Below are 20,009 nucleotides of genomic sequence, written 5' to 3'. Positions count from 1 at the left end.
CATGACGAATCGTACCGGTTACGAAAGTTCAGCAGCGCCAAGTAGCGCATATGCGGCCTGTTACGTCTGCGAAGATAGTTCTGTGACGAAACGTACTGGCTAAGAAGGTTCAGCAGATCAAAGTAGCACATACACGGCCTGTTACGTCTGCGGAGATAGTTCTGTGACGAAACGTACTGGCTAAGAATGTTCATCAGCTCAAAGTAGTACATACGCGGCCTGTTACGCCTGCTGAGATAGTTCTGTGACGAAACGTACTGACTAAGAAAGTTCAGCAGTGCAACGAATTCTGACACGGCTTGACACGACTGCGGTGACAGTCCCGTAACGAATTATACTGATAGCGAACAACGATGCCGTGCTACATGCGTCCAGAGCAGAGCGGAGCGAGCCCACGTCTGATCGGCTCCGAGTCTGGCTAGCCACTGCCCTCCTCCGCCTGTCCGCGCGCCGGAGCTCGCGGGCCTTGGAGGAGGGGAAGGGGAAATAGGCCGGCGTGGGAGAGACTCGTCTCGCGGCGGGCCAGGTTGCGGTTTACATTACTAAGCATAGCACTCGAAAGAAATCACATAATTATTAAAGAAACGAAATTACAAATAATTGAACGGTAAATGACAAAACGTAAACACAAATTAATTAATTAGTTAAGAATTAAATGTCAAGTTATGTATTTGTACAATCTTAGACACAATAATTACGACTTGAGAGTTCTGTTAAGTTACAAATTATATACAATCTGGATGCTCGTGATTAATTAAAATGTAAATGGTAACACTACATTTCCCAGGTAAAAAGTATAAATATTTACAAACACATTATTGTCTACGGACGTGCTAGGTCGCACGCGGGTGCATCCCTGATTGTAAACACTTCACTTATGCAAGAGAGGACGCTGACGAGGCATAACGGCCTGAAGGAGCCGGGGAGACACTTGGGTCGACGTCAGTGTATTAGAAGCAGGGACTCCCTCCCACCATCAACAGCCGCCGATTTTAGTGGAACACGCAGGGGCAAAAACCCATGACCACCTCGGTTAATTCTCGAATTAACCTGGCGCCCGCCGGAGATTTCCTTTAGAGCCACTGAAAACCACTAGGACCGCCCCGGGTCTCGATCACGAGACCGCGGGTGATGGCAAATTTATACACCGAAACTCACATGGTCACACAAAATTAACATAGAACTGTTGATACTTTAGCATAAATGTTTACCGAGGTTGAGGCGCTACACATTATTTATTAGCTATGCATCCTATTTATTATTTTCAATATATGTATTAAAAGAGGCATATGCAATATGATCACTACGATGTTTCAACAAGCGTGATTAATAAAACAAGGGCTCAACCTGACGGTGCAACTTTAGAGTTAAACTTAAGAATTGTGTTTATAATATCAATGAATATTTTTACTCATGTAGTTCTTTTAAAAATCATATTTAATTTATATAGGTAGTTGTTATTCAATATGGTGCGGTATGTTGTCTTTTTTGTATCATGTTTGTATCGTGATTATGATTTGTTAATATGTTGTATTTGTTTTTATTAATTTGTAATCTTTGTTATATGTGTAATTATTGACATTCTTTATACCCCAATTCTATTACATACATGTATAGGGGTCAACAGAGAGATGCAATTAAATAAATAAATAGTTTATTCGCAACATTATTTAAAAAAAAAAAGTAATTGCCTCAACATCAAAATGTTGTAAGAGTTAAATCAATTATATTAATAAAGTAAAATATCTGTTTTTTTCACAATTTAAAGTATTAAAAATTATAATTCAGCTTTGAAAGGGAATTAAATTCTTATGTTGGTGTAGTCGGAATCGATAGTGTTCAATGAGAGCATGGCTCCATGGTGCATTGTATGCCCCATGGAGGTAATAGTTTACGTCCATGGTATGACCCTGTAGTTTTACTTTATTTACTCTATGGCCCCTACGCGGACGCACAGATTTGCAAATCACCGACAGCTTTCTAAGCTTTGATTTTGTGTTAGTCTGAAAGTTCAAGTGAAAGCACTTAGTGCTTGATACAATATTAAGTTTTTTTGTTAAAAAGTAAAATGAGGCCAGTTTATGTTGTTGGTGTTGGAATGACTAAAGTGAGTTGTGAAAGTTTTTATTTTGTGTATTAAGATGCAGTTAAAGAGTTTCTTTTTGTTTTTAAAAATTGATCTTTGATGAATGATTCAGCAAAATAAACGCCCTGCTACAGCAAGGTGGTGCTTGGAATCCGGACACTAGTCCTGATCAGCTTACACCTTCCACAATAGTGCGACACGGCCACCGATACCTAACGCATCCAGCCAAGCGCTTTACAACTTGACTCCGTCCGTCTGTCTGTCAGAATATTCTCACAAATATGTAATGCCAACAATCCATGTTTCTCTCGGAGATTTCTATAGATGTTTGCTATTTATGTCGTGTTTATGTTTATTTATTGTATTAACATTTCCTCGGAAAAACTTACAGAGTCGTAATAAATTTGTTAGGACACGAGTTTTAAGAACCACACTGTTATACAGAATATCTGAAGGACCTACACAAACACCACAGGCCTATGATCTGGTAATGATTGACTGCCGCGGCCAAAACTACACGTAAAATCCATCCGTCCTTCCATCAAAATTGTAAGAGCTTGCTAAGTTTTTGATGCACGAATAGATAGAATTTCTCGGGCCATCCAATTGGCTGCAGGTCACATGACCGATGCACGGGTGACGGACTGAGTTGTGGGGCTATTGTAATTCTGCTCTCAGATGGTGATCAGCTGGCTGCTAATTGTATTGTCACGAATTATGTACGCTACGAAGTTTCAGTAAAGTAATAACCTCAATATGGGGTTATAGAAATTAAGTATGATGAAATAAAGAAATTTCAAATATGCACACTCATGATGTAGGATAGTGCCCAATCAAGGCAAGAGTGTGCATAATTTTCTCGAGTTATGCTTTTTTCTTTTGTGTTTAATTTTAACGTAGCATATTTTCCTTAAATAAATAATAAAATTCTGAAAATGTGGTTTTTCATAACTACAGACATTGTTTTACCCTGGAAATAGCTTTTATTAATTTGTACTAGTTCCACTAAACGTTCAGTTTATAGGTTACACTACAATAAAGCATGAACAATGATGAGGCCGCCACCGTTTTGTACTTTTGATGATGTCCAAAAATTCTAAATACTCGCATGTTTCGTAAATAGATCCCGAAATCGCTTGGCGTTGACGCTTCAAGCCAAGGACAAACGTATCCTCGGGATGGGGATTACTCAAGTCTTATCTCAGGCTGATTGCAGATGACTGTGGTGGCTGAAATTTTAATTCAAAGTTTCAAAAAGAAAGGTTTATTGCCGGCGCAGTCCTAGACTACACCCGTGTAGTTTGTCACAGTGACACACATGGAGCAGAGAACTGGCGGGATGACGCCTCTACCTCAGCCACTCAGTGACCTCCCCAACTAGTCACAACACAGCTTCCTCGCTTGGCACAATTTCTTTTAAAATACATTGTACATATATCTTTTTGTGTCTATGAAAAAAACAAGCACACAATTATAAAGTTATTTCCATATTGGTTGGCGCAAAATGTGATAAAAATTACCGTCTCACTTGGGAAAGGACACCTGCCAATTTTTCCAGCATAAGAAATACATTCAGAATGCAGCAGAAAGTCTGCCCTGAAAAAAATCTGGAAATTCGGTGCTGTCATTCACACAGCTGTCTCTCTCCCTTTCTTTCACTCAAACAGTACCAAATGTTCTAGAATCATTATGAAAGCTTCTGAATAATTTCAAATTTAAAATATACTCATGATGACAAAATTACCTAAAAGTAAATACATTCTGAAAATATGCATTTATACACACAAGAACTAGCAAAATAAAAAAAAAATGAGAACACAGGATAAGTGGATACGCTAAAGCAAAATGGCGGCAGATCACTGCACTGGCTACTAAATGTAATTTCTCAGAAAAAAAGTAGGAATTTAGAAACTCTGTTTTCAGGGTAAATAGAGGAACTTTTTAATGTTTATAAAACAAAGTTTCTCTAATGCAGCCTGGGTTCCTCCGTGTGCTGTGCTAGGGACCGCTCGATCCCGGAGTTCTCTCCCGCTTCCATCTTGTGGACCAGTGCTTGCAGTCGAACCAAGTACAAGTAGCATACATAACTTCCAAACGTAGAATACTGCCCATTTCCTTTGTGTGTTTCTAATTGGTCCAGCAAAAAAGTTTTAACCACAACTGGTTTTTATTTATCATTATGCTTAAGGTAGGAATGTGACAGTTTGGGTCAAAGGGCAATATTTCATGTTCGTATTACTTTTGAGGATCAACATTGTCTGCTAGCAGCAGACTTAATTTTTTTAATGCCAAAATCCGGTGGTTCACATTCAAGCAGTTATTAGACATTTGTTGTTATTGCTGTCTTTGCCGGGACTCACACGTTGCGTATACTGCACAGATGATGAGCGGGAGCCTGTGCTCCTGTATTTGTTAGTAAACTTACCTTCTAATACAGTTAGATTTATTTTGGTATTGCTGTAAACAGTGTGCTTGAAATGATTTAGGAATGAGGAGTTGTGTGTCGTCACCCTGATACCGTGGCGGGAGCGCAGGGCTCAGTCCCGGGAGCTCTGCTCAGCCAGTAGTGTCGTGTCGTGTCGTGTCGTGCTGTGCAGTTCGAGAAGCCCGGGAGGAGGCCGGACTTCGACTACCCGCAGATGGCGAAGGAGGCTGTGACCAAGGCCCTCCAAGACGCGAAGCTGCAGCTGGGCGACGTCCAGCAAGCCTGCGTGGGCTACGTGTACGGTGAGCACGAGGGTGATGGCTCGGCCATGACCACGCACTTCTTACCAGCAACAATTGTTACATTTTTTTATTTTGTTTAGTAATCATTATTGTTGTGAGGTTGCTAAGACTGGATTAAGTGAGAGTGGGGTGAGATAAAGTGAAGTGACGCAGTCAGTAAGATTAATTAGGTAAATGATATGACACTAATCGGTAGAGAGAAAAGTTAAAATAAAGGAAGAAATAACAAGGAAGTATTGATGTTGTAGGGGATTCGACTTGTGGCCAGAGAGCGCTGTATGAGGTTGGCATGACTGGCATCCCCATCGCCAACGTGAACAACAACTGTGCCACCGGCTCGACGGCCTTGTTCCTGGCGAAGCAGATCGTGGAGTCGGGGAACGCAGACTGCGTGCTGGCCCTGGGCTTCGAGAAGATGGAGCGAGGGTCTCTGTCCGCCAAGGTGACTGTCGTGCCCGAGAGTCCACTATCATCTATCAAACTAACAGTTTTTGTTATATAAAAATAACTATAAAAAAATTAAAATTACCTTGAATTTAAAAAAAATATATAAATTTACTTTGATTAAATTTGTTTTCTTAGTTAAGAAACGTTGAAATTAATTTTGTAATAATAAAAAAATTGATACAATCTGTTGCGTGGAGGAGCACATTAATGCCCTCAGTCGGGCATGTCAGTGCTCAGTGAGAGCGCTATACTTCATCACAATGTCAGTATCTGATCAATATGGTTTAATAACTATAGTATTAACGCACAATACTGTTATGACGATTACTCTATCTTTAGATCAGACAGAGATGCTGTTCTAACACTGAAGGAGAGAGGAGGTGGTGCTTTAATTGCTATTAATAAACGTAAATTCAAAACAGTCTTACCAACAGATGCTTACGATTTCCTTGGAGTTGAGGCTGTCTGGGTTCAAATTAAATTATCTCCAACGGATTCTCTAATGCACGGAAACATTTACATTCCTCCTAATACAACATCGGCAACCTACCTTGCCTACTTCGAAAATCTTGAAGATAAGTTTTTGGTCTGTCTTGATTAATGATTATATATTAATTATGGGTGACTTCAATGTGCCTGATGTGGACTGGAAAATGTAAATACCTCTAATATCATTCATCAGGCATTTGGCAAAGAGCTCAGGCTTCATCTCTGGTCTCGGCTTATCCCATTTTAATGACTCGTTGGCTGCTAATCACATTTTGGATCTGTGCTTTTCAAATTTCCACCAGTGTACAGCCACTAAAGCTTTGGACCCATTAGTGAAAGAAGACTTGCTTTATCCTGCTTTAAACATAAACATTAAATTAGATTTAATATTTAATAAAGACAAAATTCCATCTACTTTCAGAAATTACATGAATGGTGACTTCCTTAGCTTATATAATGCCATTAAAGAGCATAATATTTATAATATTCATATATTTATAATTTTAGTGGTGGTGGATTTTAGTGATGGTGGATTTTAGTGATGGTGGACTATCTTACCTCAACTATTTGTGACTATCTTACCTCAACTATTTGTGACAATATTAATTCTTACATACTAATTAGTATGAAGAAGACATCATGCTATCCACATTTATTTCAAAATTATTTAAAAGAACACTGAAATCAAAAAATAACATTTTGATAAATTATTTAAATGCAACAGGAATCCATATTACTATGCTATGTTCTCTCATTATCGTAAAGAGGCTAAACTTCTTTTTGCGCACAATAAAAAATCTTGGCTTCAAAGTGTTAATAACAAAATAAAACATAACCCTAAAATTTTTTGGCAGTATGTAAAAATGATGATAGAATTTTATCAAAATCAACTTTCCTCAAAGATAAATGATGTATTTACTAATGACCCTCTCATTATAGCTAATTATTTTGCTGAATATTTCTTCAGTGTATATGTGTCTCCATCGAATAACCATGTCTCTTTACCGTATGTCTCAACTAATTTCTCCATTCCTCTAACTAATGTTACTGAGAGTCTAGTACTTTGGAGTATTAAATATTTAAAATCCACTCTTTCAGATAAAAAAAAGTCGATACAATACAATTGATACAAATACAGTAGAATCTCGTTATAGCGAGCACGCTAATAGCGAGAACACGGCTATAACGAGGTATTTTTGAGGAATTTACGGCGTGATCACTTGAAGCGCGCTTTTGTTATTTGTCTGCTTTATCTCCACCCCTCTCGCTCGCCACTAGACATCTTGCCGTTGACGCCTGTCACATTCTTCAGCCTTGCAGTCGCCACCTAAGTGCGTGGCTTTAAAAATAGAATCCCGTCCTTTCTTTATTTTATCAAACTTCCGTTAGTTATCTGTGCCGTGTGTAGCCAAAGTTTGAGATTGGAACAGAAACAATGTAAGAAAGTATTTTTTACAAATTAGAAATATGTATGTTTTTGTTTTTATAATCGCGTATTTTCACGTTTTTTTTGTTGTTATCTTAAAAGAGATAATATTAAAAAGCCGCTCTAATGAGATTTAATTGTTTCTTGGTTAACAAAAACTAATTATCAAATATTGTTAATTGTTTATATTCTATTTATTATTATTTACGCGACGTCATACTGTACGCGTACACAATACGACTGGATTCGTTGCTGCAACATAACATAGCATATTATGCGGTATCAGAAGTAACGAGTAACGTAACGATAGTAACGAGTACTAATTGTTATAGTAACGAATACATACGGGTACACAATTTTTCGTTACTTTTACACCTCTAGTAGGCACTACCGTATTTATTTCCGAATCGCTAGGACAGTTTTCTTGTAACTTTTGTTTCGGTCAGTTGTTGGGGTATCTGTCCGGGAAAGGGGTGATGATGGTTTGAGTTTAATCCCAAATTTATTTTCTAAAAAAGTTGACAGGTTTCTTTAAATGAAAAAAGTATAGTTTTGCAGCGACTATTTCGTTTGAGGCGTACGTGCGTTGCCGCAGCCGCACTCCTGCTTTTTTGTAAGGAATTAAATCGTCGCGCTACACTAGCACCACCTGTTAGCAACATCCCAAACCAACATGGCCGCCAGCAGACAGCCCGCGTCGACAATAGATAGCAGCACAATGCTGCGTCGGCCGCGGGCTGAGATGCTGTACTTACGTGGCGTGGTAGGTTATTCTATTCTGGTTATTTTGACGCAATCGGTGATCGCATCAGTACTTATGGGGTATCGTTTTAAAGAGAATTCACACATCTGCTCACAGAAATTAAGATTTCGTTAATATAACCTGTTATTTTCCAATTGTACAGGTTTAAACACAATTTTTATGCTATTTTCGGTTAATTTTTATTTTTTGGGGGCCAAAATCTGGCCAATTCGGTTATAGCGAGGACACGGTTATAGCGAGGATCAAACCCGGAACCGTGACACCTCGCTATAACGGGACTCTCGTGTATTAACATGAGTAATAAATATGGCGTAATTTTTCGCTCTTTCTTTTCTCTTAGCTAAAAAAATTTTTTTATAAAAATTTAATAAATTAGTCCTGATGGTATTCCAAATTTCATCATTAAAGGTTGTTCGCACCTTCTTGTTCGTATTCTTACATTTATTTTTAATTACAGTAGGTATTAATAGTGGTATCTACCCTTACTGTTGGAAAATGTCTAAAGTTATTTCTTTACATGAGAAAGGTAGCAAATTGAATGTTAGTCATTATAGGCCTACATCTATTTTAAACACATTTGTTATAGTGTTTGATAAAATTATTTACAAAGATTTTGAATTCAATTTTTAAAAAAAATTCCTTTCTAACAGTCAACATGGCTTTTGAAGTGGCAAAACTATAATTACTAATTTGCTAACTTTTCTAAATCATATTTATGCTAAGGTTATTTCATGTGGTCAGGTGGATTCTTGTTACGTATTTTATTCTGGCAAAAGCATTTGATACTTTTAACCACAACATATTACTATTTTGTAAACTATCCAACTTTGTTTTAACTGATAAATATCTAATCTGGTTTTTTTAGTTACTTTAAGGATAGAAAGTGTTATGTTTTGATTAATAACTTTAATTCTAATTTATTTCTTGCTTGCTGAGGTGTTCCTCAAGGTGGAACTTCTTTTTAATATTTTCATCAATGATGTCACTAATGAGCTCAGCCATTCTTCAGTTGTTCTATCGCAGATGACCTCAAAATATCTTATCTATTACCTCTATTAGTGACTTTCATTTACTGCAGAGACACATCAAGTCAGTTGTCAGATGGTGTAATACTAATTTAGTTGAAATCAACTACAATAAGACAACTACCATAACTTACACTAGAATATACCATCCTCTTTTTTTTTTTCAATTACAAACTGTTAAATCAAACTATAAAGAAAGCTAATGCTGTTAGAGATCTTGGAATTTTGCTAGACTCTTAATTACTATTTCATTATACCATTAAAGGCTTTGTCCTGTTAGTTGGCATGTTACAATTGTAAATAAATAAATAAATATTCAATCTTTTTGATCTGATGTGAATAGAAATCTTGCTCTCATTAAATTTATTACATTCAGTGCTTCTAATTAGTGGTGCACCGATGCGGATACCGATGAATCGTAATCGGCGATTATGGGTACTTTCCGATTAATCGTAATCGGCGATTATCTTAACGATTACTTTGCTGATTATCTACGTCCCGGCGTAATTAAGTAGGTTTTTACCGTGTAATATTTTGTTACACATTTTAGGATGAAATACGGTAATATTTGTATATATTACAAAATTCATCTAACTCCGTCATGTCATGAGTACAGATATTTCGTGAAGTTTAATAAATCTCATTGTCTCGAAAATAAAAAATACATTTTTCCTACACGTTTATTTACGTTTCGTCTTTGGTTCTGTTATTTGTTTAGTGGCCTTGTACATTACCTATAGCCAGAGACGTAAAATAGATGGCACGCAATCAAAATACCACAAGCAGTTGCAGTGGATTCTATGACAATCGATCTTTTCCGAGTCGTAGTAGCGGTTAAAAATCGTGGTTCCGATACCTTCTAGAGTTTATCACTGCGTTTTACAAACTCGTTATGGGAGTCTTTGGTATAATTATCCGTTGTTGTGTTATTTGTATGTGACGTGAAAATTGAAAAAGTATTTATAATTTTATATATTCAGTCAACATAAATAAAATCACATGTGCTAGAATTGGTTTTGAGTAATTTTTATATAATTATAGTGAGATGGCGAGTAGGGAGAAAAAAAGTGAAGTGTGGAAACATTTTTCTATAACCTCAAGTGATCAAAATAAAGCAACATTTTTACAATAACAAATATAGATGGACGTTAATTTAATTTACACTTTGCAATGACTTAATAGTGTATTTTATATATTTTTATACTGTTATTATAACTGTATTCTCAATTTTACCTAATCTTGTTATTAAATTTGCATGGGAAAAATTTTTGTGTGCATTATTACACTTAAAAAAAATTTGTTCACTATAATCGGTAACTGAATCGGTATCTGCCGATTATTGCTCTCATAATCTGTAATCGAATCGGTAATCGGTAAAGTCATATCGGTGCACCACTACTTCTAATGTTGATTCCTGTCTCAGTCTTTATATATCATTAATTAGAACTAAACTTGAATATAGATCAATTATATGGAATTCAATTGACAAAACTGGTAGTGACAAAATTGAAAAAATATTAAAAATAAATAAAGATTATAAGTCAAAATGGGAGTTTTAATAATAATTTAGATGGACACACTCGTCTTGACACCCTGTTGTCTAGAAAAGATATTTTAGATGTTTTATTTGTAAAGAAATCTAATGATAATAATCTAACCTTTAATTATCTTCTTGAAAATACAAGTATTAAAAAACCTTCATTTAACTGTCTATATCAACCTTCGTTTTGTTCATTAAATAAATCAAATTATATAGTTTATAGGATAGTCAAAAATTTTAATAAGTTTAATAGTTTAATTCCTTTAATAAATAAAATATTATCTATTAATAAAATAATAGATCACATTAATTCTCTATAGTAGCTATTTTTATTTTTTATCTGGTCTACTTTGCCTTAATTTGTTTTGTATAACTTTAATATTGCCTCCTGTGTACTGTTCTTTGGTGTTTTTGTGTCTGTCCATTTTTGGTTTTTGTTTTATGTAACCTTTTTTTTTGTATGGTGACTAAGGAATAGGCTAGGTGAACCCGTCAGTCTTATCAATCTCTAGTATTTTAAATATTTGAGATTCTGGGGAAAAGAGCAAAACAATTTTTTGGAGAAAGTGTATTAAATTTAAAAAAAATTAATATTAACAACTTATAGTTTATTTGGCCTATTAGGTGTTTTTCATATCTGTCCTTTTAATTTTATCAAATATATTTTAATTGAATATTTAAGTAAAATAACAACATGTACATATTTAGATGGGAAACTTAGTTTGTGAAATTAACATTTAAAGTGTTGAATGGTTGAACAAAATAGTTAATGTTATTAACTTTGACCCTTGATTCGTAGTTTTGGATTTTATGGGTATTTCAAGGTAATCTTCATGATTCTAATTCAAGATTTGTATTAGAGAAAATTGGGATCTGACTCATTACTAATTGTCTTGGGTCAGTATGCAAATGTTGGTTTTGTTTCCTCATTTAAAAGAAATTAAGTAAATTATGAAGGAAATTTCTCCTACTTGAACTGAAGAGATTTTTGATTTGTGCTTCCCTTTAAACAGTTCATAAAGTTTGTTTATTTTTGTTTATAAATTTACTTTATTTACCCATGGACATCAGTGCACAGTCTAAAATGCTCACTCCATACTTTTTATACATTATATAATGTAATAGTGCACATGTTTTTGTGATTTATTATTATAATTTGATGTTACAATTAAAGTCTGCTTCGTAATAAACAGTTTGGAGTAAACTTCATAAATTTGTCATTTTTAGTTTCTACATTATATGCAGAATGTTTTCTCTCGATGCAAAATCTAGTACGGCTGACTATTTTTCATACTGTATTTGCCAGTAGAAGGGTCAACCCTGCGTATGGGTCGCACCTTTAATTTTGGGGGGGGAAATATATCATTTTCTCCATAAGGGTTGCCCTCGAATAAGGGTTGCATCACTAGAGTTCCCTTTCTCTGCTTATTGGCGCACAAGAAGTACGACTGGCGTTGAGCCTCGGCTCTACTTCATCTGTGTACTGCTGGAAGGTGTGAGATGGCCCACTTATTTCCCCCCCCCCCTGTATTCCCCTTTAGTTCCCACACTTCCCGACAAGACATAGGAGAAGACTGCTGTTTTTTATACCCTTGTTTCCCTTGCGTCTATTGTATTTTAATTTTTTACCTATACCTTTGCCTTTTGAAAGCGTGGGAAATTTCATTCAAAAACAATAAGTAATTGGGCTCAGTTGCATTATGAACACCTGAGAAGATAGACACGTTAATTGTGGGTGTGCCAGTTCACAGGACATTTACAAGGAAGAAAGGGAGGGAAAACTGTCTACACTGCCTCTCTCTCTCTCTCTCTCTCCCTCCCTCCCTCCCCCCCCCCAGCCATCGCAGCACGGCAGACACAATACTTGCCGGCACCATGACCGGTCGGGCGGCAGACACGGCACACTATGAGGTGGTGAAGAATGCATTGTGTGTGAGTGTGTGTATAACCCCAACCTTGAATGTGTAGGTGAGTGAGCGAGTGATGAGACTTATACACCATTCACTAATAGACTCTGCTCTTCAGTAAGCAACACCTGCATTATGGGTAATGAAAATATTCTCATGTAAATAATTATAGTTTGGGCGCCGTATAGTAAAAGTTAACTCTGAACACCTTATCAAGTATCTGTCTATCCTCAGGTTACGTAAATAATAAATTACTTGAATTGAAGTTAAATGTATTTTGTTGAAAAACCTAAACAAAAACCCTACAACGTGACAACTTCTTGAACAGAATCGTATTAGCCACAGAAATTATGTTGGTCTCAAATTTTTTACGAACCAGTAACACATTAAACAAACAAAACTCATAATTGCGGGCATTCAAAATGTATGTTTGAGTACTGCTTCGCAGTCTCGTGTATGACTCTACGTTAAATACAATTAAATATATAAGTTGACTAGAGCAAAACAAATGACTCTAAACTTTATAGCCAACTTGGTTGCACTCGGTTCTAGCTCTGGCAGATAACATCATAAATAAGAGATTCTATTAAAATTCTACAGGAACCACTGAGCATTTCGTAGGACAAAGCAATAATTATCTTTAACACTGGTCTGTAAGGTTAATGAGTGCAGGCAAAACAAGTGTGATTTCAAAGTTGTTAGCATGCTCAGTTATGCTGCTACATATATCTTGAATGCCTTAGCTACCAACACTAAAACTACTAAACTAAGTACTACACATGTAACACTTACTTAAATTCTAAGTCACAATACCTTGAGTTGAACATTGTAAGAACATAAAACCCTTGAAACATACAATGCTGCCAATCAAATAATTCTTGCAATATGAGATACAGAGGCAGTCAATCTAAACACCTCCGTAGGGAATCTTCAATATATTCCAACACATTTTTGGTCTTCGACGGTTCTCTGGATGCCGATCCTTCGTGTCTTGGTTCGGGCGTACATCAGGCTCGTGCAATCAGGAACATTTGCGACGTACTCTATTCCCAGATGAATAAGAGCGCCTCTTCTTATAGCTATGCGCTAAATAATTGTACATCCACCAATTTCATACTTAACACATATCAGGTCAAGCAAATAGTGCCTCTTCATTTAACTATGCACTTGTAACACAGTTCATGAAATATTATCACTCCAACGTACAATAACTTTTAAAGGTTGCATATTTCGTAGAAATAGGAGTGCGTACGAACAATATACAGTTTATATCAACTTCCTCCAGCTACTTACTGGGACGAAAGTAAAGTCCATGTTGAGAAGTCTTGAAATGGTGCGATATTAAAATAATATCCGCACAAATATAACACCACAAATTTCAGCTTGCTAATTAACTCATAGCAGCGAATCATTTCCATCAATTAGCGGTGTAAAACAACCAAAATTACACAAGACTATGAATTTCATGTCTGTCACATCAGAATAATTCCATGATTCTTTTCTTAGAACATTTTTAATCGTAACTCTGTACGAACAAAAAATGTAACTCTCCAACTTATTTCCATAGCACAAGCGAAAATAAAATGTTTTAAATGATATTGCTGTGAACTGTCCATGGATTACAAAAGTTTCTCAGCGCTAATTAAATAATCAAAGGCATAGCATAAAATCGAAGATTAATAATTATCATCGAAAATGTAAAACAAATTAATGAGAATTTCTAATAAGGTTTTACCTTATAACACGTACAGTAACTGCACTGTTCCTGGAGCTACACGCTGGTGCTGAGATATTTGCAATAAATAAATTATACCTACTCGTGGAGTTCTATTTATTAAATACCTACATAGGTTAGTTACTTGAGCATACTGTACTATTATAGCCCTTACATTATTCTGGGTTGCCCAAAGAACATATCCAGAAATTTTCAGCTTGTTGTGTATTATTTCTTCACTTGTACTATAAGTACATATTTGCACATTAATCCTATAATTACTATGTATTTTTGGTTCTTTTTTATTGGAAAATTATATTTGGTATTTAAATCTATGAAGTCAAACATGCTGAACATTCTAAATTTTTAATACATTGGACATATAATTTAAAGTTTTAAATTTGATATATAGACAGAATGTGTATAAATGCATACTTCATGTGTTTTCCTAAATTGAAACTTCAACTTGGTTTTACTTATATGTTGAGTTTAGTATGGGGGAGTTGGTAAAGTACATGATTTTACCAAAACAATGATATGCTTTTTAGAGAATTCTAGTTTCAGTAGAAAGGAATGAACTACTAAGACGTGTGAAATTGCAAAGCTTATTTATGTAAATTATATGTTTCGTAAATAGTGAAAATGATAACATTCACTTTCAACGGAAGGATTTTATTGTAAAGTTTTAAAGTTAACATATTTTTATCTTTTATCAGTCAAGGTCTTAGTACAGTTCCGAAGGTGTACAAAGTCTAAACGGCAAGAATTGATTTGGTTGTCTTTATCAGTACTTAAAGATCACAATCTGTGTTGAACTTTAATACAATGTTCAATTTCCACTTGACATGGAATCCATTTGAAAGCCAAGGTCACCACGTAGAGTCGTGTGAGTTGCTGCAGGGCGCGGGCGTACGAGACGGTACGCCCCTGCCGTCCTCTCTCTTCTCCAGCTTCCGTCACGCTCTGGCCGCAGCCCCTTACTGGCATATACTCTAACTTCGAGAATTACGCGAAACAAAAATTATAAGTAGAGGCAAACCTAATATGGGTAAATGGAATTGGGTTAGTAAATAAAAAAATAATATACCTGATTTTAATACTCTTACCAGTATGTTTAATAATCCACTGGTGGAAATATTACTAACCAAATCCACAGTATATATGCTCCTGCAGTACAAAATTAAAAAAAATATAATTAAAAAAAATATTATATTAAAAATAAAGCAGCCAGCAGAATTCAACTAATCTATTTCACAATGCTAATGGGTACACGTGTATTACATAAATATTAAAAAGGAATAACATTAAAATTAGAGTTCATAAAAAGGTCTTAAAACAAATATGTATCTCCAAAGTATTATTAATATCCAAAATGCTGCTCGTTCCATATCCTGTAGCCGAAGCCACTGCCATTTTCCAAGCAGCTACACCTTGAGTTCCTTTCCTAAACAAATAACCATAGTCACAAAATTTGTTGGCATGTGCTGTTTTATACAGTCAACTCTAACATGCTTGAGTTGAAAGACTTCTCATAGAAATAAATTAAGTTGAAAATCAAAGACATCTCGCCCAAGTTCAGTAAAATTGCGGCCAAAATTTTTTATTTAGTGTTCCACCAAAATAAATGTAATTATCGTTCGTTGCTGCGTTTCCAGCTGTTGTTAAAAAAGGTATTCATGTAAATACTTAACTGTACATTTAAAATTACTCTTGGGTCCATACCAATTTGACATGACAGGGCTAGCTCAAAATATTCATGGCTAAAACTGCAAATATTGCCAATAAGACTTTTCGTATGCCTTAAGGGCACGTATCAGGTTTTTTTTTAATTTTGCTCTCCTTGTCAGGTTCACTATTCATCTGTTTGGAAACGTAAAATCTACTATTGCTGCTTGTTTGAAGACTAATCTTCGCCTTTGCATGTAAAACTAACACTTATTTGATGAAATAATTATTAACACTGAAGAACGGACTAAACAGCCATCAGTCTGTCTCATCAATTATAAGAAAACTTTTATTTATGCATGATAATAAAAAAGCTGAATGCATTAGTTTTCTCAAGAATTTTCTCTATAGGTTCCTATTGTTACAATTGGGTTCAGAGAGTTGCATAGTGAGAAAAAAAAATCTTTTTATTGTAGTGAAAACACGTTTTGACAAACACGACACTATTAAATGTAAAGAAGTGGAAAAATTGCAAATATTGTATGCTATGAGGTAAAACAAATTTTGAAGAGTACTTGAATGCTTTATTTGTTTTATAATTATGATTTTTTCTTCGCAGTGTTCAAACAAACTTGTGTCGTGCCGCAACGTAAACACACGTTCTGTTTTCGCCCCCAGAAAGCGCGAAGGGTTGTATGGCCTGGCAAATTGCCATAAAAGATTATTTAACATAATTATGTTTTGTTTATTACGTATCAGCTGCATTTTAAAATTGTACTGCAACATGTTTGTTTTGACAGTTTAATTATTTATTATTATTTACAATTTATTTATTTTGTTTGCTCTATGTCTAATATTATTTATTTTCAGAAACGGCAATTTATTGTTATGTATGTCTATGGAAAAGTGATTCTTTGGATTTTTACCGGACTATTTGAACTAGGTATTGTTGATACCCCTCTAAGGACTAATGAACTTGGAAACTGTAAACGGTAAAATTAACGCCGTTTATTTATAATGTGAATTATTATTTTTATATTTGTTTATTTAAATTGTATGTGAAATTTTGTTATCCGCGCAATTGTTGCGTTCGGATTTCACGTTTTTGTTAAGAAATTAAGTAACTGATTTTGGTTTTCGGCCAATCACAGGCCACCATTTAAAAGTTGAGTTTTACTGGCTTATTTGGAGAAGCTAGTAAGAAAGGGAGTTCTACAATGGCCAGCTGAATGAGCGGCAACTTCGTGACGTCGGCGGTTATAAATCCTGAAAATTAGCTATTTAGCAACAGGCATCCCGGATAGAGGATGATAATTATGAATCATTAGGGAGTCCAGAATATTGGAATAGGATTTATCTAAAAAGATAAATAATATAGGAGTGAAAATCGTGAGTAATAAAAGTGCCCAGATTTTTGTGTCCTCATCTTATGCACAGATCACGCAACTCCCGTTTTTACGTCACATCGTCGCCGGAAATTAATATAAACATTGATTTTCTGAAGTAAATTGACTTTATATATGATTTGAATAATACTTGGATATAAATTTTACGATTTTACACACTAATTAACAGACTCAGAGGTCCTATAGATAAGAGGCTCTGAGCTCTGCCGATGACATTTTGAACCTAACTAGCCGAGGTAAATTGATTTTAAGTTCCCTAAAACATTAATTAAAACTGTGTAGCGTCAACGAACCCGAATAAAGACTTTTGTAAATATTTATATGTGCGCAACATAAATCCTGGTAATTGAAATTTTATTGGAGTTATATGATGTCAATTATAAGTTAGGTTGTTGTTTTGGATATAAATAATAATTGAATTAAATATATTAATAAGAGTAAAATTTTGCAATCGTTTCTACATTGGGAATAAATAATTATATATTTTATATTCAAAGTGTTGTGTCATGTTATTTGTAGTTTCATCTACCCCAGTGTATGTTTATGTATGTTTGTACCCCAATTAAGTAACACCTAACTGTGACCTACCTGATGTCAGAATTACCAGTAGAGAGCCACACAAGTAAAATAAAATTTGTTACACAGTTTTAACACAGCCCAACGTTTTAATGTGTGGAGCCTAAGCTTACTGTCAACCTACAGACTAAATTGGCAACCCTAGTGGGGCCTATTTAGTACAAAGTCTACGCACAAAATGAAAAATTATTTTATTATTTTATTATTTAAACAGTTGGAAAAATTAGTCCATGTGTTTTGTAGTTTAAAATATGTTACTATCCAATGTGAAACCTAGTATGAACGTAAAATATACAGAGCCATATTTTGTATTGTTTGGGAACTTACATTTCAGCCTTTTGATTGAAGTATAGTAATAGTAACAATGGAATGTGTCGATGCAATGTTTCTGTTGGCAGTACCTGGACCGCACCAATCCGATGGACAAACACGTCGAACTCATGGCTAATGTCGCTGGAATCAACGAGTCACCGCTCACCGCCCAGATGTTTGGAAACGCTGGACTGGAGCACATATCAAAATACGGCACAAAACCTGAACATATGGCGAAGATAGCTTACAAGAATCACAAGCATTCAGTGAACAATCCGTGGGTATCATTTATCATTGTGTGCCGAGATGTGTGTAGCTGTGGGCTCTGTGCACCCCTCCCTCGCAGCATGAAGGACTAGTGCTAGTGGAGGTGAGGTGTGTGGCGGTACTCGTCGGGAACTACCAGAAGGCCTGGGTCTACTGTTAGGAGCCACTTTGAGAACTGTGCTCAACCGATCAGGATGGACAGACTTGAGTTTTAAACCCAGTAGTTCACTGTTACACCACCTTGTCTTTTTGTACATATATTGGTTAAAAGTGGTGTTTCATAAACTCATGCACATATATGCACACGTACTTGATTAAGTGACTTGTAGCCATGAATTTCCCCTCTTTGTGTGTAGATAATATATCATAGAATCACTTTTCCCTCCACAGATGCACAGATCTTGTTATTGGGTTATACCTCACACTAGATCATAGAGTCAACTATAATATGACTGTGCAGTAACATCATATGGATAGATTTATGAACCTATAAACAGAGGAGGTTATAGGAAGTGTCAAAAATTATAATGTCCCAAATGTACTGATGGAGAAAGTGACTGACTACTATTTTAGTATTTTGTGAATGTTAGACCGCTTATGGAAATCTTTTTATTTGTATTTAACTCCCTCAATCACATGTGATTGCCATTTCCAAACAAAAACATTATCAGTGTGCTGGGAGTTTTAGTCTATTATTGGCTTGATTGATTCTCGACCTGGTAAAAATGTAGCTAGCGGTGACCGGGGGTGTTACTATGACTCTGGACAATCATTTTGAATCATGCTTTTAGAGTAGGCTGCTCCTCTTTGAACCTTCTGAAGTTTTTGAATTTCCCCCGAGTCGATACGTCTTAGGTTCAAAGCTTCAGACTCAACTAGTGGTGGGCCACGGCCCGAACCTCGGGGGGTCCAAAATGGGCGACATGCCGGAACTGTGGAACTGTAATTATCAGTGATGCTGCCGACTTAACCTGCTGCTGTACTGAATGTGAATACTCAGTCTTGCTTCACTAAACAAAACCTTATTGGTAACTGATCTTCGACTCGATGTGTTTTGCAGCAATGCCCAGTTCCAGGAAGAGTACAGCCTGCAGCAGATTCTGAACGCGCCGCAGATCTTCGGTCCGTTGACCAAACTGCAGTGCTCTCCCACGTCGGACGGCTCCGCGGCGGCCATACTGGCCTCCGCGGACTTTGTGCACGCGCACGGCCTCGAGAGCCAGGCCGTGGAGGTCCTGGGCATGGAGATGTCCACAGACCTGCCAACCACCTTCTCCGACAACAGCTGCATCAAGATGGTGAGTCATTTCTTTTGGTTTTCACAGACAACTTTCACGTTAGTTATTGGGTGATGATACAAGTAACAACTATATCTTTTCTTTTCCTTTTTCTTTAACATGAATACATTTTCGACACATGCTGGAATTTTAAATCAACATTAGTTTCTTTTTCCAACTCAACATTTTGGTGGTTTTGGTTAGGTTTTTTATTATCTTTGACACAATTCGTGTGAACATTTCCTTAAACGTAGTTCTGTTACATCTTCCTAATAATTTATTGTGCAGCCAGTACTTCATTCCATATTTCTTGTTTCTTCTTGGCTGTCTGCATCCTAGTCTTCACATCCTCCTGGCTTTTATTCATCTCATAAAATGCATA

At 35.9% G+C, this 20,009-nt stretch overlaps 1 protein-coding gene across 1 annotated transcript in view; it reads left to right on the top strand.

The window, feature by feature from the left end:
* The first annotated feature begins 1,920 nt into the window (after positions 1-1,920).
* The window catches only part of LOC134535418 (sterol carrier protein 2), a 33,325-nt gene continuing 15,236 nt past the window's right edge, over positions 1,921-20,009 (top strand). The window contains exons 1-5 of the mRNA XM_063374498.1: positions 1,921-2,107; positions 4,684-4,813; positions 5,062-5,255; positions 18,170-18,360; positions 19,411-19,648. Of these exons, the coding sequence (XP_063230568.1) occupies positions 2,069-2,107; positions 4,684-4,813; positions 5,062-5,255; positions 18,170-18,360; positions 19,411-19,648 (792 nt within the window). The 5' untranslated portion in view covers positions 1,921-2,068. The remainder of the gene's footprint in view (positions 2,108-4,683; positions 4,814-5,061; positions 5,256-18,169; positions 18,361-19,410; positions 19,649-20,009) is intronic.

Source organism: Bacillus rossius, chromosome 8 (genome assembly GCF_032445375.1).
Source record: "Bacillus rossius redtenbacheri isolate Brsri chromosome 8, Brsri_v3, whole genome shotgun sequence".
NCBI classification, from domain to species: Eukaryota; Metazoa; Arthropoda; class Insecta; order Phasmatodea; family Bacillidae; genus Bacillus; species Bacillus rossius.
The sequence above is the reverse complement of the archived record's forward strand: the minus strand, read 5'-3'. Positions and strand labels throughout refer to the sequence as shown.